Source organism: Convolutriloba macropyga, unplaced genomic scaffold, assembly GCF_964194025.1.
Source record: "Convolutriloba macropyga unplaced genomic scaffold, txConMacr16.3 SCAFFOLD_2127, whole genome shotgun sequence".
In the NCBI taxonomy this organism is placed as follows: domain Eukaryota; kingdom Metazoa; phylum Xenacoelomorpha; order Acoela; family Convolutidae; genus Convolutriloba; species Convolutriloba macropyga.
The window spans coordinates 1-17,654 of record NW_027452080.1 but is presented as its reverse complement, the minus strand read 5'-3'; the positions used below and the strand labels follow the sequence as shown (position 1 = coordinate 17,654).

Genomic DNA, 17,654 nt, shown 5'->3' with positions numbered 1-17,654 from the left:
GACGCAGACGTCGTGAGAAACCTGTATGAAAATAACACAAACCATCTACTAGACGTTAAAAAGATTAAAAGTTTTTTGACGCGTTCTTAGAGACCAGATTTGGACTCAAATTGTTTTTTTTTTTGATGTTTGTATTGCTTTTTAAAAAAATCTTCAGGTGTTCGTAGCTTTTTGGTATCATAATGTATTTTCAATTAGTTGATAATACGTTTAATTAATTACGATTTAGTTGCAGAGCTACTGTGATGCAGAATTTGTTGAGGTCATTTAGTTGAAGAAGTTATCTGTTTGATTGTTTCTTACTGATAGGTAAATTGATTGAATAGAGTTGTTTTAAGTTTCAATGATTGGTCGACATAGCGCAATAAAGAAAAACTTACTTCTTATTTCTGAATTCTTTCAACTATCTGTTTTTGGCTATCATTTTACAATTTGCAGCTCTTGTTTTGTATTGATTAATAATTAATTTACTGTCATTTCTATCTAAATGACATTTTTTTTACTGTTGTCGAGAACAATAAATTAACTCCATAAATTGCAGTAAATTAACTCGGGCAAAATAAAAGTTTTTCGGTCTAGATTCCCCTCAGTTAAGTGGACAAATAACGTATAGCACTCCTCTCCCCTCCCATATCATGGGACCCTTGCATGGTAGTCTCATTGGTACCCTGTTATTCTGTATTTGCGGTTTGCAGTTATCGTTTTCATATCGAAAAGATCCAACGCTGGCAGAGAAAGGGGCTAGATTCAAAAACAATGAATTGCACCAGCAACAATGATAAATCTAAACAGTGTGTAATTTGAACAGGTGTTTGATGCTACACAACACTGTATAGAGTACATCATAACAATTATAAACACTGCCCTTAAATGTATTTTAAACGTGTATATACATTTATTCAATACTACAGTACAACTGCAATTTAGCACGTGCTTCCATTAAAATCAGCTCAATTGTTGTTATACAATCCGCTCATAATTCTTTCAAAACAATTCAAAAAACAAACGCGCCACACGAGATAGTTTTTTCAAACAGATTTGCCACAGTTTTTACTGAGATAAATATATAATATAACTATAATAATTAGTAAAAAAAAATTGTGAAAAAATGGCAAAGTTAGTGGCTCCCCCTCCCCGATTTACAACAGAGGAATGGACGCTTTCCAACAACACAAACTACTCGACGGCAGAGCAGAACCGAAAGATAGCCGAGCATATCAGAGCGGAAGCGGATCGACTCGTGAAAGAAACCGACGAGACAACTGAGAAAGCGCAGCAGGAAACGACCAAAAGAATCGACCAGAGGTTGACCGACATTAATCATTGGACATCACAGGTTTGTATAAAATTAACCCCCAACCCCCTTCGCCAGCTTAGTTGACATATGCATAATGTATCGCCAAAATTAACCATCGCCCAAATTAATATGTCTTTGTAGGGGCTAAGATTTCGGGTCTTTCCCATTATAGCCCCCCCCCCCCGATATGGCCCCCCATTCTGATATCTTATTCCTTGGGGTGGGGAGGACTGTAGGTTATTTGACCACTAAGTTGGGGGATGGGCTATAGTGGGAAAAATTCAAGGGAGTCGCAATGATGGGAAAGAGGTATTGGTTATAAAGTTTCAAGTTATCAGTTAGTACAGGTAGTAATATAGTAAATGTATTGAGCTTTAATTACTTGAAAATAGGCCTCATCATCGTGTTCTCTTATACTTTTATATTCCTCTTGTTGGTCTCTTGAAATAATTTTTAGTTATTATTAGGTCGACCATGCCAAAACGGAGGTTATGAAGGAATTGGAACAACTTCTGGACTACAAGAGGCGAATTGAGAATTCTCTGGCTGGTTATCTGGACCGGAACCGGGCTTTGACCAGGAAGTGTCTTCAGCTGAGGGAAAACAGGAAAGCCATCGACCTGGTCCATGATGAAGTGCAGAAAGAACTCATCAAGGAACTGGAGATGATCCAGGCAATCGAGGGTTTGCTCCAGCGAACCCTAGAACAAGTCGAGGAACAGATCCGCGTATGCAGGTCTGCCGATTACTACTTAGGGAAAGAACTGAACGACAAATTTACTGCGTTCAACATTGACACAAAGTGTCACCAATTGTCAAATACGGACGCCGGGCGTGCAGCTCAGAGGTTTCTGGGTTCCGACAAAATAACCCCAAACTCGGTTACACCTGAGGATTGGGAGAGGTTTTCGCATGACAACATCCAGAAGGCAGAGAGGAACAAGAATGCTGCCCAGAATTTGAGGTCAGTAGTGGACAGCGTGTTGGAGCAGACGAGAGAGGATCTCATGAAGCAATGCGCAGCAACAGGTTGGTTAGCCATTATGCTGCGGAAGAGTTCTATTCACCCGTTATCTTTTACGCCACTTACCCCTCCCCTAACCCCTTTGTTACCCTTCAAAGGCACCTACCTCTCCGTTAGCATCTGACCCGATTACCCCACAAAATTTTAACCCCTCAATGATATAAATACGCTAATTTGGGGGGCGGGGGCATTCATTAATTGAACGCTAATTTGGGTTGGGTTGTTATTATTGGAAAGGCTCTTCAATTCTGTGTACAAATACACATGGTCATCTATCAGCTAATGTATAGTCCACTCACTTGCTATGAGGCTTGACATCTAACAAAAAGATCTGTATCTGCCCGTTATCTAATGCAGTTATGATGAGAAAAATGATGCAAGTTTTGTCATTATCTTTATTAACCTTTCAGAAAGAACCCGTCGACTAATTTTTTTCATTTGGTAACTTGGTATCATTGCATTAAATGGGAGCTTAGGGTTCTTTTCGACAATCGCGTGAATTTTTTTTTGAAATATTGTGCAATGACAAAATCTTATCATAAAAAAGTGAGAAATAAAAGGTGAAAAAAAATAGTTTTAGTGGTCGTTTTACCATTGGTTCGACAAAATAATGGTTGGTTGCTGTTTTCTTGGCTATTCGTTAAGCACGTAGCTGTTTTTCACATAACGTCATAACAAAACATTGCACAATTACAGATTTTATAAAAAAAAAAAGTTGGATTTTTTTTTTCAAAGAGAAACAGTTGTTTTCAGTGGCTAAAAAAAAGAAACCCTAAAGCTGCAAGAGATGATAAGCGTTGAGGAAGAGCTATGCGGAGACTAATCTTTAACAGTAGGTCTGTCTTTTAGGGAAAAGAGATCTTACTTTATGACTTCTCAAGCTAACTTTTGTCACCCAATTTTGCGATTATGAGACCTCGAAGAATTATTTCACGTTCGAAAGTTTTTCTATCGCCATATAAAACTTTGGAAATTGAGTCCCGAACAAACTAAGTAGAGGCAAAGCGTTTAACATGTTAGGTATATGTCTATTTTTATCTAACTATATAAATTACAAGACGGCTCGCGCGAGTCTGTGCGAAGCACAGAATGTTCCTACATACCTCCAAAGGTTGCCAAAGCAACTTTTAAACTCTGCCAGACAAACCGTTGGAAATATCTGAAAGCAACGTATATGCATTTCGGAAAACTACTTATACAGTTTGAAGCCAAAAAATATGTCGTCTTTTTCAAAAGAACAAACACTAAAAAGATACGTGTAGTACAAGCTCAAAGACAAAGAAAAACCATCCAAGCACACACACACACAACAGACATTACACAAACAAACACCGACACACGAATACAAAGGCAAGCACCAATTTTTTAAATTATCAAGGAGATGTCAGCTGAAGCGAAATCAGAAAGACTTAAAGACAGAGTTCTGGTATTGGACACATTTGAATCTGCGATTTGTAGAAAATATTTAGTAGTTTCTTTAATTTATCTTTCAGAAATCTGCCTCTATTTTTGTCTATCATTTTAATGAACAATCTTTCTCACACTAACTATCCCTTCCTCACTCTATCACTCATACCAGTCACATAAAAACCGCACACCCATATAGACACTTTTTGACAAAATTTGCAGATATTCTCAGATTTATCGTCAATCTATTGTTTGCATTAATGAACAGAGAAAACAGTCGCCCACACAAAAGTCCCGGACACAAAAATTCCAAATGAACATAGAGCTAAAATAATTGCACCAATTAACAAAGAAACCAATTAATTTATTCATATGATCGTACTTCATCGATCTAATGTTAAGCTCATAACAACTCAAATTTAGTCAAATTATGCACTTTGAAACAAATTTTTGGTTTAATTCCAATTCATATCAATTAAAAAACAAAACATTCAGATAATTAATTCATAAATTACGGTTGTCGATTGTTTAAAGATTAAATATACAATTGTGTCAACTTTTATTAGAGACTATTTTACATGCTTTTATTGGACTTTTTTGTCTGGGCCTGCTTTGTCTGAGATACTTCGAATTTTTTTATTGTTCTGTCTGGGACTGTTTTGTCTGGACATGGTTTGAATTAATTGTCTGTAGCTCTTCTACACACGTTGTTCAAGGTTTTTGGTCATGGGTACTTAAGGTAACATTTTCTAAGATCAGTTAGTTACTTATTCAGTCAATGATTTTGCAATATCCTGTCTTCTAAAATTTTCCAGAAACCATAATTTTCTTCATTTGTCTTCCGTAGTACAAACTTGTTTCCAGCTGGTTGAACTTCGCGTGCTAGAACTTATTATTGTAACATCAAAAATAATTTTTGCGAATTTTTAATTTGAACTTTGAACGTGAAATGTATTTTTCTTGCTGCATGATCGAGTTTGGACAATCAAGCAAATACAATAGGCCAAAAGAGGCTTTCAATTTTTCTAATACGCAAATTTTTTGAAACAAGTTTTTGGTTTAATCTTAATTCATCAATTAAAAACAGAACATTCAGAAAATTAATGAATAGATTATGGTTTATTAAATGTTTCAAGAATGTATTTACAATTGTTTCAATATTTAATGGGGACTTTTTTGTCTGCTTTTATTGGACTATGTTGTCTAGGACTGTTTTGTCTGAGATACTTCGCAATTTTGGACTGTTCTGTCTGGGACTGTTTTGTCTGGACACGGTTTGCATTAATTGTTCGCAGCTCTTCAAATGACGTTTTTTCGAGATTTTTGGTCATGGATATTTAAGGTATCATTTTCTAAGATCAATTTATTTATTTAATCACTGATTTTGCCTTAGCCAAGAAGGGATGTTAATCGTGACGCATGAAAAAGGAATGCTTGCAAAAGGAATGTTAACCTTGCAAGATCTTGCAAGATTAACATCCGAAGTCGACTGAGGTAGTGACTTCTCTGAGATTTGTTTCAAATTTGTTCTGAGATATGTGCAATACCTAGAATATTTGAAATAATTTTTGATACAGGCGCCAACAAACTTAAGTGTTGTGCTTTTTAGATGCGGGCTTCAGGCGAAGAATTCAAGAAACAGAACGCGCGCTCCAGAAAGACATCGAGCACCACGAGAAAGTTCTAATCGAAATTGGAGAAGTTGAACAGACAATTGACAAACTAAGCCAAGCCATCGCTGCCAAACAGCCACCACTAATGGTAGCCGAAACACGACTGAACGAACGAACCGATAGACCCAACATCGAGTTGTGCCGAGACGCACCCCAGTACCGACTGATCGGGGAGGTTGCCCAGATCAACGAGAGCATCCGGCGACTTCAAGAGCAGCTGTGTGAGGCGCAGGAACAACTTAAACAGCTTATTAGAAATCAGTTGCAACTGCGATTTGTAGAAAATATTTAGTAGTTTCCTTAATTTATCTTTCAGAAATCTGCCTCTATTTTTGTCTATCATTTGAATGAACAATCTTTCTCACACTAACTATCCCTTCCTCACTCTATCACTCATACCAGTCACATAAAAAGCGCACACCCATATAGACACTTTTTGACAAACTTTTAGCAGATATTCTCAGATTTATCGTCAATCTATTGTTTGCATTAATGAACAGAGAAAACAGTCGCCCACACAAAAGTCCCGGACACAAAAATTCCAAATGAACATAGAACTAAAATAATTGCACCAATTAACAAAGAAACCAATTAATTTATTCATATGATCGTACTTCATCGATCTAATGTTAAGCTCATAACAACTCAATTTTAGTCAAATTATGCACTTTGAAACAAATTTTTGGTTTAATTCCAATTCATATCAATTAAAAAACAAAACATTCAGAGAATTAATTCATAAGTTACGGTTGTCGATTGTTTAAAGATTAAATATACAATTGTGTCAACTTTTATTGGAGACTATTTTACATGCTTTTATTGGACTTTTTTGTCTGGGCCTGCTTTGTCTGAGATACTTCAAAATTTTTTGTTGTTCTGTCTGGGACTGTTTTGTCTGGACATGGTTTGAATTAATTGTCTGTAGCACTTCTACACACGTTGTTCAAGATTTTTGGTCATGGGTACTTAAGGTAACATTTTCTAAGATCAGTTAGTTACTTATTCAGTCAATGATTTTGCAATACCCTGTCTTCTAAAATTTTCCAGAAACCATAATTTTCCTTCATTTGTCTTCCGTAGTACAAACTTGTTTCCAGCTGGTTGAACTTCGCGTGCTAGAACTTATTATTGTAACATCAAAAATAATTTTTGCGAATTTTTAATTTGAACTTTGAACGTGAAATGTATTTTTCTTGCTGCATGATCGAGTTTGGACAATCAAGCAAATACAATAGGCCAAAAGAGGCTTTCAATTTTTCTAATACGCAAATTTTTTGAAACAAGTTTTTGGTTTAATCTTAATTCATCAATTAAAAACAGAACATTCAGAAAATTAATGAATAGATTATGGTTTATTAAATGTTTCAAGAATGTATTTACAATTGTTTCAATATTTAATGGGGACTTTTTTGTCTGCTTTTATTGGACTATGTTGTCTAGGACTGTTTTGTCTGAGATACTTCGCAATTTTGGACTGTTCTGTCTGGGACTGTTTTGTCTGGACACGGTTTGCATTAATTGTTCGCAGCTCTTCAACTGACGTTTTTTCGAGATTTTTGGTCATGGATATTTAAGGTATCATTTTCTAAGATCAATTTATTTATTTAATCACTGATTTTGCCTTAGCCAAGAAGGGATGTTAATCGTGACGCATGAAAAAGGAATGCTTGCAAAAGGAATGTTAACCTTGCAAGATCTTGCAAGATTAACATCCGAAGTCGACTGAGGTAGTGACTTCTCTGAGATTTGTTTCAAATTTGTTCTGAGATATGTGCAATACCTAGAATATTTGAAATAATTTTTGATACAGGCGCCAACAAACTTAAGTGTTGTGCTTTTTAGATGCGGGCTTCAGGCGAAGAATTCAAGAAACAGAACGCGCGCTCCAGAAAGACATCGAGCACCACGAGAAAGTTCTAATCGAAATTGGAGAAGTTGAACAGACAATTGACAAACTAAGCCAAGCCATCGCTGCCAAACAGCCACCACTAATGGTAGCCGAAACACGACTGAACGAACGAACCGATAGACCCAACATCGAGTTGTGCCGAGACGCACCCCAGTACCGACTGATCGGGGAGGTTGCCCAGATCAACGAGAGCATCCGGCGACTTCAAGAGCAGCTGTGTGAGGCGCAGGAACAACTTAAACAGCTTATTAGAAATCAGTTGCAACTGCGATTTGTAGAAAATATTTAGTAGTTTCCTTAATTTATCTTTCAGAAATCTGCCTCTATTTTTGTCTATCATTTGAATGAACAATCTTTCTCACACTAACTATCCCTTCCTCACTCTATCACTCATACCAGTCACATAAAAAGCGCACACCCATATAGACACTTTTTGACAAACTTTTAGCAGATATTCTCAGATTTATCGTCAATCTATTGTTTGCATTAATGAACAGAGAAAACAGTCGCCCACACAAAAGTCCCGGACACAAAAATTCCAAATGAACATAGAACTAAAATAATTGCACCAATTAACAAAGAAACCAATTAATTTATTCATATGATCGTACTTCATCGATCTAATGTTAAGCTCATAACAACTCAATTTTAGTCAAATTATGCACTTTGAAACAAATTTTTGGTTTAATTCCAATTCATATCAATTAAAAAACAAAACATTCAGAGAATTAATTCATAAGTTACGGTTGTCGATTGTTTAAAGATTAAATATACAATTGTGTCAACTTTTATTGGAGACTATTTTACATGCTTTTATTGGACTTTTTTGTCTGGGCCTGCTTTGTCTGAGATACTTCAAAATTTTTTGTTGTTCTGTCTGGGACTGTTTTGTCTGGACATGGTTTGAATTAATTGTCTGTAGCACTTCTACACACGTTGTTCAAGATTTTTGGTCATGGGTACTTAAGGTAACATTTTCTAAGATCAGTTAGTTACTTATTCAGTCAATGATTTTGCAATACCCTGTCTTCTAAAATTTTCCAGAAACCATAATTTTCCTTCATTTGTCTTCCGTAGTACAAACTTGTTTCCAGCTGGTTGAACTTCGCGTGCTAGAACTTATTATTGTAACATCAAAAATAATTTTTGCGAATTTTTAATTTGAACTTTGAACGTGAAATGTATTTTTCTTGCTGCATGATCGAGTTTGGACAATCAAGCAAATACAATAGGCCAAAAGAGGCTTTCAATTTTTCTAATACGCAAATTTTTTGAAACAAGTTTTTGGTTTAATCTTAATTCATCAATTAAAAACAGAACATTCAGAAAATTAATGAATAGATTATGGTTTATTAAATGTTTCAAGAATGTATTTACAATTGTTTCAATATTTAATGGGGACTTTTTTGTCTGCTTTTATTGGACTATGTTGTCTAGGACTGTTTTGTCTGAGATACTTCGCAATTTTGGACTGTTCTGTCTGGGACTGTTTTGTCTGGACACGGTTTGCATTAATTGTTCGCAGCTCTTCAACTGACGTTTTTTCGAGATTTTTGGTCATGGATATTTAAGGTATCATTTTCTAAGATCAATTTATTTATTTAATCACTGATTTTGCCTTAGCCAAGAAGGGATGTTAATCGTGACGCATGAAAAAGGAATGCTTGCAAAAGGAATGTTAACCTTGCAAGATCTTGCAAGATTAACATCCGAAGTCGACTGAGGTAGTGACTTCTCTGAGATTTGTTTCAAATTTGTTCTGAGATATGTGCAATACCTAGAATATTTGAAATAATTTTTGATACAGGCGCCAACAAACTTAAGTGTTGTGCTTTTTAGATGCGGGCTTCAGGCGAAGAATTCAAGAAACAGAACGCGCGCTCCAGAAAGACATCGAGCACCACGAGAAAGTTCTAATCGAAATTGGAGAAGTTGAACAGACAATTGACAAACTAAGCCAAGCCATCGCTGCCAAACAGCCACCACTAATGGTAGCCGAAACACGACTGAACGAACGAACCGATAGACCCAACATCGAGTTGTGCCGAGACGCACCCCAGTACCGACTGATCGGGGAGGTTGCCCAGATCAACGAGAGCATCCGGCGACTTCAAGAGCAGCTGTGTGAGGCGCAGGAACAACTTAAACAGCTTATTAGAAATCAGTTGCAACTGCGATTTGTAGAAAATATTTAGTAGTTTCCTTAATTTATCTTTCAGAAATCTGCCTCTATTTTTGTCTATCATTTGAATGAACAATCTTTCTCACACTAACTATCCCTTCCTCACTCTATCACTCATACCAGTCACATAAAAAGCGCACACCCATATAGACACTTTTTGACAAACTTTTAGCAGATATTCTCAGATTTATCGTCAATCTATTGTTTGCATTAATGAACAGAGAAAACAGTCGCCCACACAAAAGTCCCGGACACAAAAATTCCAAATGAACATAGAACTAAAATAATTGCACCAATTAACAAAGAAACCAATTAATTTATTCATATGATCGTACTTCATCGATCTAATGTTAAGCTCATAACAACTCAATTTTAGTCAAATTATGCACTTTGAAACAAATTTTTGGTTTAATTCCAATTCATATCAATTAAAAAACAAAACATTCAGAGAATTAATTCATAAGTTACGGTTGTCGATTGTTTAAAGATTAAATATACAATTGTGTCAACTTTTATTGGAGACTATTTTACATGCTTTTATTGGACTTTTTTGTCTGGGCCTGCTTTGTCTGAGATACTTCAAAATTTTTTGTTGTTCTGTCTGGGACTGTTTTGTCTGGACATGGTTTGAATTAATTGTCTGTAGCACTTCTACACACGTTGTTCAAGATTTTTGGTCATGGGTACTTAAGGTAACATTTTCTAAGATCAGTTAGTTACTTATTCAGTCAATGATTTTGCAATACCCTGTCTTCTAAAATTTTCCAGAAACCATAATTTTCCTTCATTTGTCTTCCGTAGTACAAACTTGTTTCCAGCTGGTTGAACTTCGCGTGCTAGAACTTATTATTGTAACATCAAAAATAATTTTTGCGAATTTTTAATTTGAACTTTGAACGTGAAATGTATTTTTCTTGCTGCATGATCGAGTTTGGACAATCAAGCAAATACAATAGGCCAAAAGAGGCTTTCAATTTTTCTAATACGCAAATTTTTTGAAACAAGTTTTTGGTTTAATCTTAATTCATCAATTAAAAACAGAACATTCAGAAAATTAATGAATAGATTATGGTTTATTAAATGTTTCAAGAATGTATTTACAATTGTTTCAATATTTAATGGGGACTTTTTTGTCTGCTTTTATTGGACTATGTTGTCTAGGACTGTTTTGTCTGAGATACTTCGCAATTTTGGACTGTTCTGTCTGGGACTGTTTTGTCTGGACACGGTTTGCATTAATTGTTCGCAGCTCTTCAACTGACGTTTTTTCGAGATTTTTGGTCATGGATATTTAAGGTATCATTTTCTAAGATCAATTTATTTATTTAATCACTGATTTTGCCTTAGCCAAGAAGGGATGTTAATCGTGACGCATGAAAAAGGAATGCTTGCGAAATGAATGTTAACCTTGCAAGATCTTGCAAGATTAACATCCGAAGTCGACTGAGGTAGTGACTTCTCTGAGATTTGTTTCAAATTTGTTCTGAGATATGTGCAATACCTAGAATATTTGAAATAATTTTTGATACAGGCGCCAACAAACTTAAGTGTTGTGCTTTTTAGATGCGGGCTTCAGGCGAAGAATTCAAGAAACAGAACGCGCGCTCCAGAAAGACATCGAGCACCACGAGAAAGTTCTAATCGAAATTGGAGAAGTTGAACAGACAATTGACAAACTAAGCCAAGCCATCGCTGCCAAACAGCCACCACTAATGGTAGCCGAAACACGACTGAACGAACGAACCGATAGACCCAACATCGAGTTGTGCCGAGACGCGCCCCAGTACCGACTGATCGGGGAGGTTGCCCAGATCAACGAGAGTATCCGGCGACTTCAAGAGCAGCTCTGTGAGGCGCAGGAACAACTTAAACAGCTTATTAGAAATCAGCTGCAACTGGAAGAAGATATCGATATCAAGAAACATACTTTGGAAATCGACAGAGATCTTTGCGTGCCGGAGAGGAAGAAAATGGAACACCCGGTATTCTAGAATGTTCCAGAAACCGTCACATTATTCATTTGTCTTCCGTAGTACAAACTTGGTTCAAGCTGGTTGAGCTTCGCGTGCTAGAACTTATTATTGTAACATCGAATATAATTTTTGCGAATTATTAATTTGAATTTTGAACGGGAAACAGGCTTATCTTTCTGCGTGATCGAATCCGGGTAATCAGGCAGTTGAAATAGGCCAAAAGAGGCTTTCATCAGCTGTCTGAACATCGTTTGGTTTCTAATACGAAAATTTCAGCAACTCTTTAGCTTCTCGGCTCTAGTAACATAGTAAATCAGTGCTGGTTCATTGTATTCGAAGTGTATATCTTGAAGTCAATACTGAAACAGAGTATTTTAAGGATTTTACAAAAACAGCATGTACAGATTAAAAGCAGAATTGAACATTGTTGTATGAAGTTGATCTGATCATCATGTTTTTGGTTTTACAATATGTTCACTGAAAAATCATAACATTCTTCTGAAAATTTTGAAAACTTTTTGGAACTTTGGGCGATGCGGTAAAACCGTACATGATAACAGCGTCCGTGAGTATTAAACACGTGTAAACACCCAGCAGGTTGCACTAGACACGTACAATTGTCTGCAATATATTACATACAGGACAACGTCAGAATGCATTTTTTTAATGCACAGTGTGTTGTAAGGCTGAGGAGAAGCTTCTTTTGTCCTTTATTTTACCATGAAAAATCTTTAAAAAATGACGATAGTAGTACTGGTCAGTGCAAAAATGCTTAATTGAAATACTATGGTTCAGTGCTGATTTTATGTTCCTACAGTTAGTGCAAAATCTTCGCATGAGCAACAATTTTGTTTCCCCAAAACATGTGTGAGCAAGCTGGAGCGATTTTTTCCACTATGGTTGTTTGCATAACACGATGAGAAGTGATACTATAGTGAGCTCTATTAACTTGAAATGCAAGCCAACGTTCAATATTACTTAAGCGCATATGAACATCGATATCCAGATATCTGCTTGTTTGGAAATTGAGCTTTCACCTTGAAACATGGATCTTTTCCGTTTGTGCCCCCCCCCCCCCAGTACGTTATGCTCCCCCCAGTGACAGAGCACGTGTCATTACATAGTAAATCATTATGTACCCGGATCTGAGTGTCATAATAATTCAGTACTGAATCATGAAAATTTCATTATGATTTCTTCCATGACCAGAGTTCTGATCATGGCACTTATTAGCCATTTCATGGTAAAATTCATAGTCCAATTCTGAATTTAGCATGAACATAATGAACTTCTATTCTGCATTTACCATGAACATTATGAATTTTTGTCTGTTTTTGAGCTGAACATAATGAGAAAAATTGCTACTATCCGAGACTTGGGGAAAAACATCGTTAAGAATTCGGATTAATTCAAAATATTGGATAACTAAAAAGGAACAATGTAACTTTGAGAATCAATAAATACTGATCATGTTATAAATACACATCAAATTTAATACACATTCAAACTGAAATTCAAAGTCAACTGGCAGTTCTGGCAGTTGCTGGCACTCTTTTACTGGCACTGCCAATTACTTTTAATTCACAGCCAATTGCAGTCCAGTTACTGAATTACTATTTCAATTTCTCATTCTACTGAATTACTATTTCAATTTTCCATTTCCGGGACAACCAGGCAAGTTGGGACATGTCCTTCTCACTGACTCTGAACATTTTCCATCATCACCCGGTTGCCCAATGTACGCCCAAGGATTCTTCACCTGCCGCCATCTTGGAGTTGGCGACTTCCCATCTTGAACACAGGTGTTCAAGACAATCGACAGAGATCGAACAAGAATTTCCAGATTGTAAAAGAGATCCTGAAACAAATCTAACGCAGAAAAAAGTTCTTGATATTGATTAAATAAATAAAACAACCAATTGATATATATATATATATATATATATATATATATATTTAATATACATATATTTTTAATATATATTTATATATATATATATATATATATATATATATATATATATATATATATAAAGATAATATATGTAAGTGTGTATGTTTATATATGTATATAAATATTATATATATATATATATATATATATATATATATATATATATATATGTATATGTATGTAAGTATGCATACGTGTTGTACATGTACCGTACATGTGTAAACGCATGTACATGTACGTTACATGTGCAGGTACATGTACAAGTACCTGACCTAACCAGATGACCCCTATGACCCACTCAGATGATCCGCCTGACCCACTCAGATGACTCCCTGACCCACCCAGGTGACCCACTGACCCACCAAGATGACACCTCTGACCCACTCAGATGACCCCCGGACCCACTCAGATTACCCCTCTGACCCACTCAGATGACCCGCCTGACCCACTCAGATGGCCCGCCTGACCCACTCAGATGACTCCCTGACCCACTCAGATGGCCCGCCTGACCCACTCGGATGACCCACCTGACCCACTCAGATGACCCGCTTGACCCACCCAGATGACCCGCTTGACCCACTCAGATGACCCCCGGACCCACTCAGATGACCCGCCTGACCCACTCATATGACCGGCCTGACCCACTCAGATGACCGCCTAACCCACCCAGATGACCCCTATGAACCACCCAGATGACCCCTCTGACCCACTCAGATGACTCACCTGACCCATCCAGAGGACCCCCTCACCCACTCAGATGACCCCCTGACCCACCCAGATGACCCACCTGACCCACTCAGATGACCCGCCTGGCCCACTCAGATGACCCCCTGACCCACCCAGATGACCCGCCTGACCCACTCAGATGACACGCCTGACCCACTCAGATGACCCCCTGACCCACCCAGATGACCCGCCTGACCCACTCAGATGACACGCCTGACCCACTCAGATGACCCCCTGACCCACTCAGATAACCCCTCTGACCCCATCAGATAACCCCTCTGACCCACTCAGATGACCGCCTAACCCACGCAGATGACCCCTATGAACCACCCAGATGACCCCTCTGACCCACTCAGATGACTCACCCGACCCATCCAGAGGACCCCCTCACCCACTCAGATGACCCCCTGACCCACCCAGATGACCCGCCTGACCCACTCAGATGACCCCCCTGACCCACTCGGATGACCCACCTGACCCACTCAGATGACCCGCTTGACCCACCCAGATGACCCGCTTGACCCACTCAGATGACCCCCTGACCCACTCATATAACCCCTCTGACCCCATCAGATAACCCCTCTGACCCACTCAGATGACCCCCTGAACCACCCAGATGACCCGTCTGACCCACTCAGATGACCCCCCTGACCCACTCGGATGACCCACCTGACCCACTCAGATGACCCGCTTGACCCACCCAGATGACCCGCTTGACCCACTCAGATGACCCCCTTGCCCACTCAGTTGACCCCTTTGACCCACCCAGATGACTCCTCTGATTCACTCAGATGACCCCTCTGATTCACTCAGAAGACCCCTCCGACCCAACCAGATGACCCCTTCACCCACTCAGATAACCCCTCTGACCCACCCAGATAACCCCTCTGACCCACCCCGATGACTCGCCTGACTCACCCAGATGACTCGCCTGACTCACCCAGATGACTCGCCTGACTCACCCAGATGACTCACCTGACTCACTTGACTCACCCAGATGACCCCCTGACCCACTCAGATGACCCGCCTGACCCACTCAGATGACCCCTCCGACCCAACCAGATGACCCCTTCACCCACTCAGATAACCCCTCTGACCCACCCAGATGAATCGCCTGACTCACCCAGATGACTCGCCTGACGCACCCAGATGACTCACCTGACTCACCCAGATGACTCACCTGACTCACCCAGATGACCGCCTGACTCACCCAGATGACCGCCTGACTCACCCAGATGACCCCCTGACTCACCCAGATGACCCACTCAGATGACCCCTCCGACCCAACCAGATGACCCCTTCACCCACTCAGATAACCCCTCTGACCCACCCAGATAACCCCTCTGACCCACCCAGATGACTCGCCTGACTCACCCAGATGACTCGCCTGACTCACCCAGATGACTCACCTGACTCACCCAGATGACTCACCTGACTCACCCAGATGACCGCCTGACCCACCCAGATGACTCGCCTGACTCACCCAGATGACTCACCTGACTCACCCAGATGACTCACCTGACTCACCCAGATGACCGCCTGACTCACCCAGATGACCGCCTGACTCACCTAGATGACCGCCTGACTCACCCAGATGACCCCTGACCCACTCAGATGACCCGCCTGACCCACTCAGATGACCCCCCGACCCAACCAGATGACCCCTTCACCCACTCAGATAACCCCTCTGACCCACCCAGATGACTCGCCTGACTCACCCAGATGACTCGCCTGACGCACCCAGATGACTCACCTGACTCACCCAGATGACTCACCTGACTCACCCAGATGACCGCCTGACTCACCCAGATGACCGCCTGACTCACCCAAATGACCGCCTGACTCACCCAGATGACCCACCTGACCCACTCAGATGACCCCTCCGACCCAACCAGATGACCCCTTCACCCACTCAGATAACCCCTCTGACCCACCCAGATAACCCCTCTGACCCACCCAGATGACTCGCCTGACTCACCCAGATGACTCGCCTGACTCACCCAGATGACTCACCTGACTCACCCAGATGACTCACCTGACTCACCCAGATGACCGCCTGACCCACCCAGATGACTCGCCTGACTCACCCAGATGACTCACCTGACTCACCCAGATGACTCACCTGACTCACCCAGATGACCGCCTGACTCACCCAGATGACCGCCTGACTCACCTAGATGACCGCCTGACTCACCCAGATGACCCCTGACCCACTCAGATGACCCGCCTGACCCACTCAGATGACCCCCCGACCCAACCAAATGACCCCTTCACCCACTCAGATAACCCCTCTGACCCACCCAGATGACTCGCCTGACTCATCCAGATGACTCGCCTGACGCACCCAGATGACTCACCTGACTCACCCAGATGACCGCCTGACTCACCCAGATGACCGCCTGACTCACCCAAATGACCGCCTGACTCACCCAGATGACCCACCTGACCCACTCAATGACCCGTCTGACCCACTCAGATGACCTCCTGGCCCACCCAGATGACACATTTGACCCACCCAGATGACCCCTCCGACCCAACCAGAGGACCCCCTCACCCACTCAGATGACCCCCTGACCCACCCAGATGACCCGCCTGACCCACTCAAATGGCCCGACTGACCCACTCAGATGACCCGCCTGACCCACTCAGATAACCCCCTGACCCACTCAGATGACCCCCTGACCCACTGAGATGGCCCTTGACCCACTCAGAGGACCCGCCTGACCCACTCAGAAAACCCCTCTGACCCAATCAGATAACCCCTCTGACCCAATCAGATAACCCCTCTGACTCACCCAGATGACTCACCTGACTCACCCAGATGACTGCCTGACTCACCAAGATAACCCACCGGACCCACTCAAATGACCCGCCTCACCCACTCAGATGACCCCTCCGACCCACTCAAATGACCCCCTGGTCCATTCAGATGAACCCTTGACACACCCATATGACCCCCCTGACCCACTCAAATGACCCCTCTGACCAACTCAGATGACCCCCTGACCCACTCAGATGACCCGCATGGCCCAATCAAATGAACCCCTGAAACACTCAGACTACCCCCTGAACCACTCAGATTACCCCTGACCCACCCAGATGACCCCTCTGACCCACTCAGATGACCCGCCGGACCCAATCAGATGACTCGCCGACCCACTCAAATGACCCCCTGACCCACTCAGATGACCTCTCTGACCCACCCAAATGACCGGCCTGACCCAATCAGAAGACCCCCTGACCCACTCTGATTACCCCTAACACAACCAGATGACCCCCTGACCAATGATATGTATATGTGTATATATATATATATATATATATATATATATATGATATGTATATATATATATATATATATATATATATATATATATATATATAAATATATATATATATATATATATATATATATATATATATATATATTTATATATATATATATATTATATATATATATATATATATATATATATACATATCATATATATATATATATATATATATAT

At 40.3% G+C, this 17,654-nt stretch overlaps 1 protein-coding gene across 2 annotated transcripts; it reads left to right on the top strand.

The window, feature by feature from the left end:
* Positions 1-903: 903 nt before the first annotated feature.
* On the top strand, positions 904-11,628 carry LOC142357171 (tektin-1-like). 2 transcript variants are annotated; one of them, XM_075408848.1, is made up of 3 exons: positions 904-1,336; positions 1,765-2,326; positions 11,056-11,628. In XM_075408848.1, the coding sequence occupies exons 1-3, from the start codon at positions 1,109-1,111 to the stop codon at positions 11,481-11,483; spliced, it is 1,218 nt and encodes a 405-aa protein (XP_075264963.1). In that variant the 5' UTR covers positions 904-1,108; the 3' UTR covers positions 11,484-11,628. The 2 variants fall into 2 exon arrangements, with proteins under 2 accessions (XP_075264963.1, XP_075264962.1); XM_075408847.1 differs by lacking the exon at positions 11,056-11,628 and adding an exon at positions 5,338-5,708 and having other exon boundaries at positions 912-1,336.
* Positions 11,629-17,654: the final 6,026 nt, after the last annotated feature.